Source organism: Temnothorax longispinosus, chromosome 2 (assembly GCF_030848805.1).
Source record: "Temnothorax longispinosus isolate EJ_2023e chromosome 2, Tlon_JGU_v1, whole genome shotgun sequence".
In the NCBI taxonomy this organism is placed as follows: domain Eukaryota; kingdom Metazoa; phylum Arthropoda; class Insecta; order Hymenoptera; family Formicidae; genus Temnothorax; species Temnothorax longispinosus.
Window position 1 is genome coordinate 24,478,424 of NC_092359.1, and position 17,846 is coordinate 24,496,269.

General features: G+C 38.1%; 1 protein-coding gene across 3 annotated transcripts in view; it reads right to left on the reverse strand.

Annotated features, from left to right (window-relative positions):
• Dop1 (dopamine receptor, D1) overlaps positions 1–15,880 on the reverse strand; it is an 84,478-nt gene extending 68,598 nt beyond the window's left edge. The window contains exon 1 of one of the 3 annotated variants that reach the window (XM_071771750.1): positions 15,794–15,880. In XM_071771750.1, the coding sequence (XP_071627851.1) occupies positions 15,794–15,808 (15 nt within the window). In that variant the 5' untranslated portion in view covers positions 15,809–15,880. Of the gene's footprint in view, positions 1–15,726 lie in introns of all 3 variants that reach the window. The other 2 variants (XM_071771751.1, XM_071771749.1) reach the window with 2 other exon arrangements.
• Positions 15,881–17,846: the final 1,966 nt, after the last annotated feature.

Consider the following 17,846-nt stretch of genomic DNA (forward strand, 5'->3'; position numbering starts at 1 on the left):
AAACAGGAGACATTTGATGCCGGAAGAAAATATGGACGCGGGACAAATTCCAATTCTATAATATTGAATGTTATACCACAAAGTCTTAGGAATTCGGATTGTATTCCAAACGTATATAGTGCAGGAAGTTAAAAATAGATCAGTAATTATAAGACATATTTTTTTGTCTTTGGATCCCCGCGGAAAATTAATCGAGATCTCAACATCTCGGGTACTCGCAACCCGTCACGTCGCGTAAAAGAGTCACGGTCGGTCTCGCTCCGCGTGTACTTGGCGCGAGACACTACCGTGTCTCTTGATATCGGTGATTTTAACATTTCCTGCATGACTTTTTTGATTGGGACGGTACCTCCAGGACATCCTTAATAATTATATAATTAAGAGTAACTTTGAAGTCGCACTGTCGTCATTAGCAATGATATTGTCACATTCAATCGATATTTGATTTTCGTTAATTACGTAAAATGTGAAATCAGATTAGCAGCCAATTAAATTTTATTAGAAGACTGTAACGCGAAAATAGCTAGTGAAATCGATAATTTATTACGGTGCTGCCGATTTTAATAAAATGGAATTTGTAAGCTACAAAACGAATCCATGAAGTTAGATCGCCCTTAAGCAATATTAACTTCCTTCTTGAAAAGTAATACTGTAATACTATAATGCTGTATATTATGGGTAATAACCGAGTATAAAACTTTAATTTTACTTAAATATAAATTTATAAACCTTTCACTTTTAAATAAAATTGTGAAAGTCGAAAATGTTACGATAACATTATTTTTCGTTTAATTTTACGGAAGAGAAAAATTATATGAGAATAACGATGCGCTGCATTCTAACGCACTCGTTAATCTTATTCGTTATTCGTCGCACTGTGCCTTATCGGAAAATTAATGACGGACACAATTATAAACGGAAAATAGATTAAGAAAACGAGAAGATTTAAAAGACTTTGAAGAGCGTATTTACTGCGTCGCTGTGGTCGCAATTTTGTAGGTCGCTTAGTAATAAATACAGGTCCTTGTAAGGGCGGGCGATAAACAACGATTAACGAATATTATTACGCGGATATATGTGAGCGGCGGCAACAAAATTCTTTTTTTTTCCGAAACTAGGTCGATTCATTATACGAGCGCGATGAGTTATCGTTCATAACACACATTAACACGTTGAATCAATTTCCATAATGAAAACTGATAATCAGAGTAAGATAAGCAGCGACGCGCAGTTGATTAACGACACATACGTTCGATCAATTATCTTATTATTCCCAGATTAGCGATCGAGGCTTGTCATAATTGACGGAAGTGAAAGTCGGGAAATGAGAATTCCGTGCATAAAATACAGCACATTTATATCTAACATCGTAGACTCTCTCCGCTCACTTATTTGACATAAGTAAACTTCAAAGATGTTATTTATATTCGAAAATAATTAAATCAATTCTTGACTAATCCTTCACTAACCAAAGTCCACGTATGTTATGGAGAACGGTAGAGATGGGAAAACCTGGGAGCTGTGAAAATATAAGCTAGATTAGCCTATATTAGGTCGAATCAAATTAAGGTGGCATTATCAAGAAGCCACCTTGAAAGCGACGGTGAGGTCATCGAGATAAAGTTACGCTTATCCTTAAAAGAGGGTTATACCGGCCGTTGCTTCGAGCTATCGTAAGCGGCCTTTAGTCCTTTCTCAGAAAGACCCTTCATTACGATTGACGAGATCAGGCTCCGAAACGGACGCGAATACTTCGAGTTATCTCAGACAGATACACGACAGAAATGTCGGTGATAATGATAGAAATGCTCGCAGATAGAAGTGCTCGCGTATTGTGCAATTTTATTCGTCTTCAAGTCGGTTCATGTTGTATTAAGTGTTAATTCATTGAAATCTTCAATGCAGGAGATATAAGTTAAAGACTCCATTTTGAGAAAAATAACTCTTTAACAGTAACTGCCAAATTAATAAAATAAAAAGTTTTGCTATACAAATTTATTTTTGTTTTTTCTATCTAGCTTTTATGAACTTGTAATAAATAATATTTTGTTTAACAATATTTACATCTCTATTGCATGACAATAATAGCTTTTGAAAAAATAAAAGTACATCACATAATTTATGTCACTTCAAAATAAAAATTTAAAAACCAATTGCAATATAAATGTTATCTAGATATCCAGCTAAGAGACGTCATTGGCGCTCGTATCAGTATTTTCATGGACTTCTTTAGTTAAGTCCATGTAGAACTGGCGTTTTTTTTTCGAAGACGTATTGTAAGAGTTTTCTAAATTGACTTACATTCTTCTGGCATGAAGGCCCTCAATTTCTGGCCGACGTAATGATTATAGACAAAATTACTGATAACGAGAGAGGGAGGGGGGGGGAGAGAGAGAGAGAGAGAGAGAGAGAGAGAGAGAGAGAGAGAGAGAGAGAGAAAGAGAGAGAGAGAGAGAATTAATAATAGTTAGAGAGATACATCAATTTATTTGTAGAAATGTTATTGCCGAAAATAATATCCAATACTTGTTGAAATTGATTTACGCGTTTCATAATATACTATATAAGAAGCTTTAAAATTATCATGTATTTAAAGTCCCAAAATAGTTTGAGCAGTTGTTGCATATATTGCACGAATATCAAACTCAACTGAAAAGCGGAAGGATTAAAGTTATGCTCGCGTCTGCTCTCGTTGCATAACGTGAAAAGTGCTTGGAAGGATCATTTAATTTGTTACGAACGAGCGGGGTAGATTACTCTAATTCAAAGCGGGTTGACCCCACGCCACTTCGCAAAGCTCTCGGATCCTACAGATCATTAAGTGAGCACAAAAGCCGAGAGATGGAGGAAGAGTAATCGTGTGAAGAAAGCTGCAACTTCGATCCTCGAGGAAGAAGGGTCTCAAAGATGAGAGGTAAAAGAAGGGTAAAAGAACGAAGGGCGAAAGGAGGGAGGAATCGGAGGGCAACAAATCGTGATGTGACAAACTGCTACGGTGCGACCTAATAACTAAGAAATTTTCATTAAAGAGAAATCATGGAGGAAACAAAATGAAAGATTTTGGCGATATCTTAATTGCGTCGTTTATCGCACGACCCCTTTTGCTTGCGACAGCATCCAACTTTTCAGGTGGAAACAAAACTTCTCGATAATTTAAGATATATTATTTGTTACTCCATCCTGATGTTCGAGATCGCGATTAATTCCGAATGCTGATTGCGGAAAACGACATACAGGTACTAACTTCCAGCAAAATATTTTCCACAATTAAAAAGCACTTTCTGTTGAATATCACATTTCATAATATTAAATTTTCCTTCGATTATAATTCAAAGAGAGGATACACGTTACAATAGAGAAATTAGATTTCTGTATTCGTCATCGAGTTTTTGACGTTAATGATAGATAGGCGTAAAGTTTTAATAGGTCGTAATAAGAAGACAAAACTATCTACTTCGAGAGAACTAACTCCATTAATTGGTTTATCCCATTCTGTTATAGCAATGTATCCCGCCTATTTCCTCGCGTTCCATTGACTATCCTCGCAGAATTGGTCGAGAGCTAATTCCGGCAACAGATGTGCCTAGGGAAATGCGATTAAAGACTACGGTCTCCTAGCCTGCGCGCAAACGAGTTTCGCGTCCGACAGAATAGCTAGTATGCAAGCAACGTAGATACGTATGTACATAGCAAGGATGAGATTCAGTTCCTCGAACGTTCCTCCCTTCCAGCTGGTCGATGAATGCAAACGCAAAAGTTTACCTTTCAGCGTGACAAAGAGACTTCTTAATCTCGCGAGTGCCACGAGATCGTGTCGCTCTCCGGCTTTGATTTCCATCGTTGAAAATCAAATGACTGCGCTGGTTAGCATCGCAGTATCTCGCGTGAAAAACCGATAATCCGAAGTTATCGGTATCACCGCGGACCGAATCTGTGATCAAATAAAAGAGAAATGTTTCGGCGAATAATCAAGGGTAATTTTGCGTTGAATAAAGCTAAAGATACGCTACATAACCGATGAAGCGGATATAAACACAAGAAAAATAAATGATAGTTATCCTATTTAATACGCTTTAATTACGAAGTCGCTGTTGATTTTAATCGCCTGGAGCAGAATAATTAAATGACATTAACGAGGCGACAAGCGCTCTGCCTCTGAGCGTGACAGCGCTCGCGACAAAACTCGGAAACCCAGTTGGAAATGACGATACTAATGCATTCGCAAGATGCCGTGCGTGCTACAATCGCAGGATTAAAATATGCGGTAGTCATATAGGTACCGCAGGAAATTCGCTCGCGCTAAAAGTTATGCGGCGATACAGAGGCACATCTCGGAAGAGCATATGCGCCACGGCATAATAATAATGGGACCCGAGAGTTTCCTAACGCGTCGAACGGCTTCTGGAATTTAGAATACTCGACGCGAAAGCTTATGAACGAAAGTCGGATTAGACTGACGACGAAGTTCAATTAATATCGTTCAACAATGACGAGCGCGGCGACGTCTCCTCTGCAATAATTTCCGTGGTGATGCAAATTCAAATGACTTTAGACTTTTTGCAATCGACTGTAACACGACGGATGGATTAATTAAAATAATATTTAACAAAATTAAATTAAATCGGCATTTGCGATCCGCGCTGGATCTTGGTAGCCTAATTATTTTATATTTTTTGTGTATTACACATATCTTTTCCAACATTAGTAAACTTGAATAAAATGTTAACTTTAAAGTGGAACTTCATTCAGTGGAACGTTTTTGATGCACAATATTTATAAAAAATGACAATTTTCTTCACGTTTCTTGCAATCTCTATGCTTTTCCGTGAAAATCTCTGATATTCAATATAAATTCTGCAAGAGAAGAAATGTCGAATGTAAAGAAAAGCTTGAAAGATCGAATGAGAGCAGAGAGTAAAGAGTAAAGGTTAAAAGGTTGGTTCGTTTTGTACATCGACCTGTCGTGGCTACCATTTGGCTGGAATGGACAGTACAATGAAATATATAGCCGAGCTACAGTAGTAAGATAGGCTCCGCACTCCGCAGTTGACAAGCTTCTGCGTCGGTTTGACGTTACACAAAGGATAACGAGGGTCTGTTAAATTGTGATTGCGGAGTTCAGGGAATCGTTGGTGGAAACTTTCGACCTAACAATCGCCCAAACAAATCAAAATTTAGAACGTCGCACTAAACGGTTTAAATATCGTGATAATGTTATTAAAATGGAATTCAATAAATTAGGCAATAATTACGATGCGCTCGTCGGTAAGTAATTATTTCGATAATCGCATTAATCCTGGCGATGTACAAGGTTTTGATTGAAACGGTTTACAATGACTGATGCCATATTTAATTAATAATAATCAATCCATGTGTAATGTCAGGAATTTATAGTATCCCGATGGAATAATTTTTTAAATTAAATTAACAACAAGCGATCTTTGAAATGTACGGAAATTAATATCTCTGGAATGATCTTAAGTGGAAAATATCTATTTCATCGCACACAAGGGAACGATCAATGATATTTCTATCTCGCGGCGAAACAAGCTGATAAAGGTATCATCAAGCGAGTATAAGTTTAACAGTGTGCATGTTGCGGGTACCTAAGTGCTTACATATTGAACAGCTCGTTGACCCGAGCATCAGGGTATGCAAAGGCTAACTAGAAACCTTTCGCGGCACTTCGATTGGCACAGTTTGCGGCTAATGACGAAACTAGGGTAGGAAAGTGACCGCCAAACTTTAAGCGAAAGATGTCATCTATATTCATCCTGTTTTACATTTATTGACGTCAATAGTGCCACAAAATTTCTTGGCAAAGCATAGTTCGTTCATTTCTGGTAATAACTCTATCATTCAAAATCACGGAAGATAAGCGAATACTCTATATTCGAAAGTAAATGAGGAGTATGAAAATAATGGCAGATTTTACTTTCACAATTTTCATTACGTTTAAGTTGCAATTATAGCAAGTATAACGTGAAAAGCAATAAATGTTTAAAGGTATTAGAAAGATTTTATAATGCAACTTTGCCTTTTGATGAATCTCGATGAGATTGAATATCTATACATTACATATCGCTATGAAGGAAAGGCAGCACGCCGAACACGGAAAAAAGATTTGTAAAATGCAAATCTAGATAAAAGTTTGTTATCGCAAAACGCTCCCTCAGTCTAACCGAATCGTTGTTCCGTTAATCGAAATCGAGCTTGATTAGGTCTTTCGTTTTACGTTTGTTTCGCCGCGTAACAACGTCGGTCTAATCTAATGCCGGTAGACTGAGGATGCAGTTAGTACGTACTACAGTTTCCTACGTAGTTACAACACAGTCATTTCCTACAGCCTGGAAAGGAAAATCCTGGAGGCACTGCGAACTTAGGAGGATTCCCGGGGTGGATGTTTAATATTATATAACGCCTGATATAACGCTACAATAATTTTACCTTGATATAATACGCAAGTAATAATGCAATTATGTTGATGTCTTCGCATCTCGTCAAATATTTCAACAAGTATTCCTGATGTCGTGTACATGACGCATCATTTCGCGAAAAGGATTCGTGTCAGAAAAAGAAACTATTTTCTACGTGAAATTTTAGACAAAATAAATTAATTGTTGCAGGTACATGTCATAGCAAAAGCGTGAAATTCAATAAATGTATACTTACCAGTCAATGTATGCATTTACTAGTCCACACAATGTATAGTTTACTAAATTTTATGTTTCAAATTTATATCTTTTAATAAGCAATATCATTATCACACTGATACAGATTTGATTGACAATGAGTTAGATTAGTTTTCTTCGGGGATTGGAGGCCTGTGCCTTCGACCCCTCTATCTCACTACATTCATACTTATAAATTAGAGCTCTTGTAAGTACATACATTCACTGAATTTCACGCTTTTACTGTAACATATATATAATGAAGAAATATCGTGTAGAACACATGAGCGCTCTAAATGGGTGGAAATTTAGTAAAATAGAATTTACTAGAGTTAGAACTGTTACAATTGTACGAGAAATAGTTATAAATGGCGATAGAATTTTGTTTTGAAATTGTATCATCAGTAATATAATCAATCGATGTAATCAATCGCGAACAAATTTTGTAATATAGAAAAATATGGAATAGATTATTGTAATGCAGAATAAATTAATATACAGAATAATGGATTAAAATAATAAAATCAACTTCTTATCACGCTACGATAATATATTTCGTAATGCACGTTCGTTAACTTGACTTAATTAGCTTTTGCAATTGATTCCTAATGTCGTCAAGGACGCAGATGATTATCTCCGACTGTTGAATCAGCTTCGATGTACTTCCCACGAGATTCGCAGTCCGGCACAAAGCTTGATTGGTAATTAGCAATTACTATGCAAATGCAAGTGAGAGTGGCGAGAGTCAGAGATGCGGCGTGCATTTGCTTAGCGAATATTTACATGATGCGTGATTATTCGCATATGCACAATACGTGCATACACATGTAGAATTTTTTTTTTCGAGCATTATGTGCTGTCGCCCCAACACGATAAAGAGATGGATAAATTTTTTCGAAAAACTTGGGACAAATAAATTAAGTGACTTGAGATAGACAGATTAAAATGTATAATTAAGTGGAGTATTGCGATTCCTTTTGTTAAATGAAAATATCGTCTTCATCCAACAAGTTCTTTCAGTATTATATAAAAATATTATAGATATTAACGTTTTAATAACTATTATTATCATCGCCTTCGATTTATGTAGGAATAAAATTACACTATACTTACTAAACAAAAAGTATTCATAATATTCACTATGGGGTCAATTGTGTAAAGAGCTTATTCGTGTCACATAAACTTTTTTACAACACAAAATAACTTTGCTAGTAATTGAAGTTGTCGATAAAATAATTTCGAAAAGTTGAAAGTTTTAATGTTATCGGAATCTATCGAACAATCGAACTCAATTGATACTCGCTCAATTTGATACTCAAATTCCATGTTTTTAACTGGCATTTTACATACATATAATACTCATATATGGAGAGCAAAAGCCACAGTGGCGCAAGTCAAATTTTTCAAAACATTGACTCGCGTGCACAGATGCAATCTATACGATATATAAATTGCATCCACGCACACAAGTCAACACCCTTAAAAACCTGACCCACATCACTACGACTTTTACCCCCTATATATATATATGTATATTTAATATTTAAATATATCTGTTCCGTATTTCTCACTTGCGTCTTCTCCTTTTCTTTTTTCCCATTTTGACTCGAAATCGTATAATCTATCTAGCAGAATCTGTCTGTTAATCTATCTTTACCAAAAATTTGTTCGGAGTGAATCGACCTTATTAAATATTCGAATTTATTCTAAAATCAATCAGAGAAAACTTCGATTCCACTCGAATCACATTTTGTGAGTACCCATGCATATGTCTTGAATTAATCCCCTGCAACATGCAACAGGCGCGGCCGACGAACGCGGTCGAGTGCAAAGCGGAAGTAGGCTTGCGTGCAATCGCCGTGCGAATGGGTGTGCTATCAAATGGAACATTACATTTGACCACGGTCTATTGGCGGCCGCGTTGTATTCGGCAGGAATTTGTCAGGAATTCGACGTCAGCGCGCCGGGGTGCCACTAATTATTTCAACAATACCATCAACTGCTGGAGAATTTTGCGACGTAAGTGGTCCAAGCTGACACGAGCTTTTATCGATTGTTCCCGCGAGACGAACGATTATACAAACAGAGCGGTACATTTCAGCTGACAGGCAGTTTACATGTGCACCGGGAACGGCAAACTGTTCACTGTTGGCCAAACTCGCTAATAACGGTTGATCGACAAAAATGTGTATTTTACTGTATACTGAAAATTATTCTAAAAGCATTTTCGTGCAATGGATTAGACGAGATCTTTCTTATACGATATAAATAAGAATTATAGAAAATGATGGATTGTTTTAAAATCGAGCAATTTAAAAGAAAACTGTAGAGTTTTTAAAAGAAAGCGATATGACGTCTCTATCAGTTCTGATTCTGTGTAATTTTTCGTACATTATTCGTCCATCAAAACGTTGATCAATTTTATTCATGACTCGAGAAAGGATCTCCAGAGAATTGCGGATCCATTTATTATTTTCACGAAGATATCGCGTGCTTCGCAAATCTCCTTTGCTACGCATTAACATTTCTTGCCAGAGAGAAACGCGATGGTCGGAGAATAGCCGATAAGGGTGTATCGCACTGCGAAGAAGGGCTCCATGGACGTAAGCGCTCTCGAGGATCGGCATACTTACACTTCGAGTACATCCATTACATGCCCCCATTGAAACTTGCGTGTTATATGAAATTTAGGGGAATGTACAAACTTCCTCTTTCCGACGGAGCCGACAGAAATGCTTTAGCGGAGATATCAATGTCGTACATGGCACGATCGATTATTTTCAGAACACGGTAATGTATGGAAGGGTAATGTATGGAAAGTGGCCGTGCTACATCGTGCGAGATGGGAAGAGGCCTCCGCCTCCGTAACAATCCCTCCGATCTAAATTCGTTCGGAATAACTCCGGGGGGAAAAAAACGACGAGTCGCGGATAGCAGGATACATTCCAGCCCTTCGCCAGAACGCGAATCTCTCGAGGGATCGGCCGCGAGCGGCGGTCGGAATTTCTTGAGAGATGGAAGACTTCCGCGCGCGCATACCCGAAGATCGCGATCGCTAATTACATTGTTACATGTTAGCGGCGGTTAAACAAAGCTACCGCACGAGATATACGGGGATATTCCACGCGGTCGCGTTTCGAGATTAAAGTGCGCCGATAATTCGCAAAACATACAGACATGTCGAGAATATCCCACTCGGCTGCAAAGAAAAATCTCCACGGCTCGTTATTACGGATTAAAACGATTTTTATCATGATGTATTTTGTGGAGTATAGTGTTATAAAGATCAAATATCGCGAGTTGCTGTTCGTAAGGTAAGATAAATCATACTTTTTCAACTTATTTGGCCTAAACTAATAACTCCAAGTATTGCAGGTTCGGTGAAACTGCAATTTCTTCACGATGCTATTATTGAGGGCACTCCCGACGGAGTCGAGCGTTTGAATCTCGCGCGATATCTAACAGCATTGTTGAAAGACTTGATGTAAGAAAAAGCGGAACCATCGCGCGAGTAAAGTTTTCCCCAAGCTAAATCCGATTTATCCCATAGATCTGATTGGATCTGGTGCATTGAGAGTACCCGGAAAAACCTATAAAATTCGAAGAAAAATTTTACTTCGCCAAAATGAGAGTATTTCGAGGGTCCTAAGACGGGTCCAAGGTCTCTTCGAACATCTCCCTAAGGGCGGATATCTCGTCAGTTTTTATTCGAATTCAAAATGTTGGTTTTATGCTGTCTTTAGCTTTGAATGATTTTAATCTTCGCAAGGATATAAGCTCCTTGAGTTACGCTGGTCAACGTTTGATCATAATATTAAAAAAGAGAAATTTTGAATATAGAAAGATACTAAAATAGTGCAATATCGGTTCCGGTTAATCTTTCATTAGAAATACAAAAATACTTATACTAGCATGGCATAAATGTAGCATAGAATGTTGTATACGCAGACATTATGCGTTATGTATCGAAATATATATAAAGAAATAATTATATAGCTTATATTGAAATTACATCAGTCTCTGATTAATAATTATAATTAATTATAATTATTTTTATAATTATAATTAATATATAGATAGATTTTCTTTTTTAAATCATATGAAGTAATTTCAAGCAAAATTATTTTTAGTGACATAATTATTTAATGGTATTGCTTTAATAATGCTTATATACAATTGAATGCGTGACGCACATTTATCGTTTATGTTTTTATAATTAGTGTTATATAAAAAAACTACCGATTAGAATATTTATTGCAGTTTAACACCAGTTCGTTTAGTTTAAAACAATAGAGTCTCTGCAACAAAGATAACTCTTTAAACTTTTCTTGAAAATTTCATTCTAAATGTATCTCACTTTATTGAGTTCGAAATGCGAGAAACTTTCGCAGTAAAATGAGAGCTCGAAAGACATAGCCGTGTCATCTTCTCGCGGGAGTACACGTTTATACTGCATGCATCTGTTTCTGCGAAACGATTGACGATGTAAGCGAGAACTTTGCCGAGAACTTGCGGCATCTCTTCGAGAGACAGGAAAATTCGCCCGATTAAAATTCGGCCGGGACAATCTCCGGCATGCCGGTGAATATCAAGGAGTTCGAGGCGAATTCCACCCCGTCAAAAGGAGAATTTCGCAGACGTCCGATCGCGGCGCGTCTCTGAAGTTTCCACGGTGGAAAATCCGAAACTCGGCGATCTCGAACTGCGGAAACGTTCCGCACAGAGATTAAACTTCGCTTCCGCACCATATCACGACGTTAAACTCCCCTTCGACCTCGACGAGGGAATCGAGTAGTCACAGACGCGCGCGACTGCGACTTTCCAAGCTACGGGGCACTTGAAAAACTTATAACAATATATGAAACTGTCCACTTTTGATTGCATTGTGAGAAAGAAATTCCTTTTTCATTTCGCTGCGAAGACGTTGATGATGTCCGCTATACGTGGGGGGCAGCTGTGTGAGTGGTTGGAGAAGTTTTTAATGTGCTTTAATCCTTTAAAAGATGAAAGCCACACTCGTCCGCCGTAACACTTTGGATGAGTAAAACGATCACGTTGACCGCTAAGTACTTTTTAATTAGTACCACGCTTAGCACTTTTTTATAAGATCGTACTTGCATAAAGCTGTCGGTACGTATTATTAGCAATGTAAATTATAAGATCGAGGTCTCGGTTCTCTATACCATTTCAAGTTTATCTCTTCTTTTGAACTTTTCATACATGTCGAATGGATGACTATTTTTGTAAATACTAAAACTTTACTTTCTGCGCATGTTATTTCCTTACAAATTTCTTGTTTTGTGTTTGCCGCGATATATGTATATTTAATGGTTGCAAGTTCTATTTTCAAACTTGTGTTTTTGGAGTAACGGGATCTACTGCGAGATATTCCAAACGTCATGCATGACGTTACGATGTTTTGCGGTCCACCGAATACAAACAAAAACACTTCGTTTCTAGTGCGGCAGAGAAGTTTTAATGAGCATTTTATTGGAATACGAAGAGAATATATTAATTTTGTTTAACCCGCGAAGGACGTTAGAGTCCAGTCGATAAACGTTATTTTCACTATTTATCGCGCGATAACGTAATTTAATATAAACAATTAATGATTTCTACTCATTAAGTAACTTGAACTTGGCTATAGCTGTGTCACGTAACAAATGTTGAAGAATACAAGAATACCGTGATAAACATTATTCTTGTATTCTTCAACATCATAGTTATAGTTCTTCGTATTTGTATCACGCAGATAATGTTCGCATTCGAAATGAGCTTCGTATTTCTTTGCACGCGAGACATTAAACGCACGCAAGATACTCCCCGCTGCTAACGGCGCGTTTAGAGAAAATGTCGCGAGATAGGAAGCATTTCAGACATTTCTGTAATTGCTTTTAATGGACTGACATTACTGCATAATTTCCACCACCGAGAAACGACGGTGGCTCTTTTATCTCTTTACCGATTTGAAAATTATTTCAAAAATCACAGATCACAAACTGCCCGGAACTCACTACGGGAATCCCGAATCCGTTTCACCGATGTGACTCGCGAATTAATAAGCACTGATCTGTAATGAACAAAGTTTTCAGCGGAAAATTGAAAAATGTTCGTGATTGTTCCCGATTATAGAACTCTAAAACATTTAATTCCACCCTCGAGCCAACCGGCACGTGCAACATTCAATCTGCCACTCGTCATATATCGTCGCTCTTCTGAAAGTTTGGCCTTTCAGCGAATTAATCGCATCGATTCCAAGTCGCGATCGTGTTCAAGCCGTCTCTCTCTTTCTCCTTCTCTCTCTTCCTCCCGCGCTCTCTTGAATGATTAGAGATTCTAGAGAAGTACCAGCCTCGGCTGTTTAAAAGCCCTCTTAAACTTGGCTTTGGTGAAAAGTAATTTTTACGAATAGTCATGCCCGCGGCACTCGGCGACCGGCATACCTCAGTGACGGAGAACTCGGCATTTTTCTTTTAACCCGCTTTCCCACGAAATTGGATTTCTATCACTATGCGATTTTTGTATTCACTAGGCACCGCAGATGCGCGCTTCGCGCGCGCTATTTAGCTTTAACATTATGCTATTACTATATACTATTAACTCCTTGATACACACAACTGTAATATACGATGACAGCTGCAAATGAAATAAACGCAGCGAGCGAGAACCAACCGGGATCGCGGAAAAACGACAACAATAAACTTTGATAGATTCGAGTATCGACTTTACATGTCTTTTTTAAATATGATGATGATGATGATGATGATAATGATGATCCTTTTTTAGAGGCAAAGAAGTAGATTTACACGTTTTACGCGCGAGTTCTACGATTATAATTTACTACTTACAATGTTTTACGTGCAGTGCACAATTTTATGGATATGATCTGTTACGAAGATCATTTCCCCACCCCAATAGAAGATAAACTTTTATATTTGTAATTATGATAATTCCCAATTCTTGTTTATTGCTTATTTTAAGACGTTACGGAAAATAATAATTGTGGTTGCGTATTACCCCTTTATGGTCCAAATTATTTCTCACAAATGAGCGAAATATTTTGTCTTCAATTCAATCTAATCAATGGATATAATGTAAATCAAGGATTTTTATTACTTATTGTTAGAAAAATTTATGAAGATCTCAAAAATATAGTTTGCAGATTACAATCATGCACCGATTCGAATGCTTAAAGAAACTATGCAAAATTATTGCAAAGTTTCGACAAGGGACCATAAAAAGTTAATATGTTAAATATCAATATCGATATCAGAGATGTTTGTGTTTATAGTCAAATTATGTCGCTATGCGCCTGAAAGTTTATAGACGTTTATAGGAAGTCTTGAATCAAGTATTACCATTTTAGTACCACCTTATAGCCGATATAAAAAAATCATTACATTTATATATTAAAATTATCTAAAGAACTGCATTCTATTCTCGATATGTCAGAAAATATTTTAGGATATTGGAAAGATATTGCAATTTACTCGGAAGATAATTTTTCTAAAATAGAATCTCATAAAATATGAATTAATTAATTAATTGATGCAGTATTTAATGCGATAAATATAAATTATTACCATTAAATAAATTCTTTTTAAACGTATGTATATTCTTAATAAAATCATTATATACACGCAAAAAATTTGAAGAAATCGAATTCTCTTTTATACTTTTCTCGTGTGCATAAATATCTAAGTTAATATTAAAGGTTTTGACAATTCTATAGGCGTCCTATAGTGATAACAACAAGGACATGCAAACTACATCACAATATGCAGATAAGCGATAATATAAATTAAGCACAACGAGAGCAAGTATTTAAACTTTCTTCAAACTAAAAGACGTTTTCTGCCCTTTCCATTTAATGCCCTTCTTTTCTGACTCGGCCTACATTTCCTTCGGCCAATCATTGATAATCAATCTACCGGAGAATAGGGAAATTAGCATTATCGTGACGATAACGACCAAAATATACGAGAACCTGTTGCGGCGATAGAAAACCCGGTCTCGGAGTAACTCCGATTCGCGAAATCCACTATAAAGTTCTGCGTATCATGCGTCTCAGAAAAGTTTCGAGATTTTTATAACTTACTTACACAAAAAAAAAAAAACTCGAAAAGTTCGTGAAAAACCCGTACCGACGAAATCTAATTGAAACTTTAATATAATTCACTCCTTTCAAATAAAAATTTTCCTTTTGTTCAATCAACGTTATTGTTCACGATGTCTTTAACCACGAACTGTTTCGCCACGGAGGCAATGAATTTTTTTTCACAATGGATTTCGCGAGACTCACCGAGCTGATAAAATTGAGCTTTATCATCTTCTATCTCGACTCGGTTATGATTCTCGTATACGATTACGCTCTTCATGCCTCATAAATTAAAATTTCCATTGTCGGCGTTATCTTACGGGTTATTTTTACCCGCAAACTGTTTCGCCGGTGAACGAATCGATTTTCTCGGGCCGGCCCGGCATCAAATTTCACGATGTTAAAAACGGCAGTGTAATTTGCGGTTGCAATTTGCGGCGCTCACGAAACTCGAGACGCAGTGATATCCGTCGCACTCTCGGTATACGTAAAACCACGAAACAACTGCTGGCACGAGAAAATTATTTTTCTTCGGGCACATTTCTCGGTGTCGTCCCTTAATGACGCCACTTTTTCTCCCAGCTCGGCAAAAGACCTCGATTTTCTTCATTCACTTCCGCCCTTAGAATATAACCGTCGCGTCACGGCACGAAACACGTGAAAATTTTATGCCGGTCGCTCTCACATCACTGCGTGATACTCGCGTAATCGCGTATACTCGCACTCGGGAGCATTTTTCTATTCGTATCTCCATTTTTCCTAAATAATCGGATTCTTCACGTAGATACGATGTAGGACGAGGTATCCGCGGGATAAGGGAACGGGGAAAAGGTGAAAATAAAGATTTACTCATGCTGTTTCGTGCTGAAACGAAAAAAAAATATGAAGAACTAAAACGTAAAAAGATCGCCGACACTCATCATGCACAGGGACTATCATTTGAGTATATATATTCACGATTCTCGGCGGTCGTCCTGTTAACGACGGGGTGGTAGTGGTAGTGTCTGGGTACATCGTCGCTCACCTGGGGTAGAATCATGACGTGCGGCAGCTGGCGCGCCTCGCCGCGCACTGACTCTCCCGCACGCCCCCGAGAGCCGAGCGACGCGTTCTCCACGGCGCGCGCCCCCGGCCGAATCCGCCCCCGCCAACCCTCTCAGCATCCACCACCTCTTGCTTGCACGACTTACCCCGTACACACGCCGCTCTCTTTCTCTTTTCCTCCGACTAAAGGTAGAAAAGAAAAAAGCCCCCCCTTCCCCACCCCCACGGAGGTGAAACGGCTAAGATGTCGGGCGAGACACGCGGCGATTGTTGAGCGCGAAAGGCAACCATAATTGCGGGTTGTTTCAAGATATTCGCTTGTTAACGTGAGTTGTCTTCTGAACGAACTATTGTAAAAGAGTTTAACGGACAAAGCCTAAGATTTGCCGCGAGATAAAGCGAGAATATAAAAGACGAATATATTAATGTATAATACGGCGACTTGGACATTGTGATTTTTCAGAGACTTTGATCTTCGTAATCGTCGCAAAATTTTCACGGCTAGAACTTTACCCTAATTTCCGTTTGTAGTTGAAGATCAAAAGTAACAGTATTCTCATATAGAAAATAATCGCGTGCTCTTTACTTAATAATATAAAATATAAACATATAGCTCTTAAATAGAGAGATGAGTTATGTCGTTCTTATCGGATTACATGAAGAATAGCCCACGTGACGAAAAAGCAGAGTAACGGCACGAAACGATAAAATGCATAATTTGGAATTCATTGCGCAACCCCCATGTTATATGTGCGTGTGCGATCCATCATTTTTCACGAACGACTCTGACGTGGAAGCGGCCGTTGCAGCTGTAAAAAGAAGGCACGTCCGATAGGCTCGACACACACCAGAATTTTTAACGCTACTTGCTGTTCTTGCGTACACGCGGCAGTACACGTCTAAACGACATAATCTTACGTATACGGAATATAATTACGTGATGATGGAGTACGTTAAAAACTCAAATCAACGCTAGATTTCGGGAAACTCGATAACATATTCGTATTGGAACTCTGGTAATCTCATCGAAGTGCTGTCGCTCGCAAATGCATTTTAAAGAGTGCGCGGGGTATAAATCTACGTCTCTAAGGTAAATCGCCGATACGTCACGCCAACCTCTCCTATGCAAAAAGTGAGGATTACGGGAAGCACGAAGCGACGTCTACGCGCCGATATAGATGGATCGACATTTTCCACGTCGCGCAAAAAAATTGATGTATGTCTCTCGTGGTTACGCAGTAAGATCAATTCGCGACCATGTCTCTTACGGCGAACCCGAGTGATTCGTCTTGCTCAACAAATTACGAAACGAGACAATGACTCTAGGTCTAAGGGTGTCGAGACCGCGACCCTTCTCCGTTCGATCAAAAATCCTCGCTGCGACACGAAAGCTCATTCCGAAGAAATAACGAAAAAATGGGTCGTGTTTCATTCGTCTGCCAGGGGGGAAAAAATTCAGCTTTATGTCAGGCCACACGCTATGAATAGATATCGGAAACATATTCTCAGCGTGCAAGCACCGACGGTCGCGAGACATTGATCCGGAACCATCAAAGGCATATAAACCCTCTGTCACTCGAAAATTTGCATTCTTGAACACTGAAGATCTCTGTTCTATTTAATAATTCTTGAACGAATTAATAAGAATTTGCTGCATTATTGTCGAAGATGAGAAATGCAGAAGAAATGTAGAAGACAAAGATTTCTCAATTAAAACGGTCGTCCGTTAAAAATAGAATTATACAACAAAAGGCAGGACTCCTTATCAATAAGATCCCATATAGGGTTTTACAGTCGGCCCAATACTGGGCCAGTATTAATTATACGGGCCCAGTATTGGGCCGACTGTAAAACCCTATATGGGATGCCAACGCAAAGATTCTCCGATTGACCTTGATTAAAAAAAGAATTAATTAAATCATAAGAAGACAGCTAATTAAACGTCAGCTAAATGGGACTAAATAGGCTGGCAATAATATATCACGCCTCATAATTAGGCTTGCCAAGACGAGTGAGATTTCGCGATAAATTAA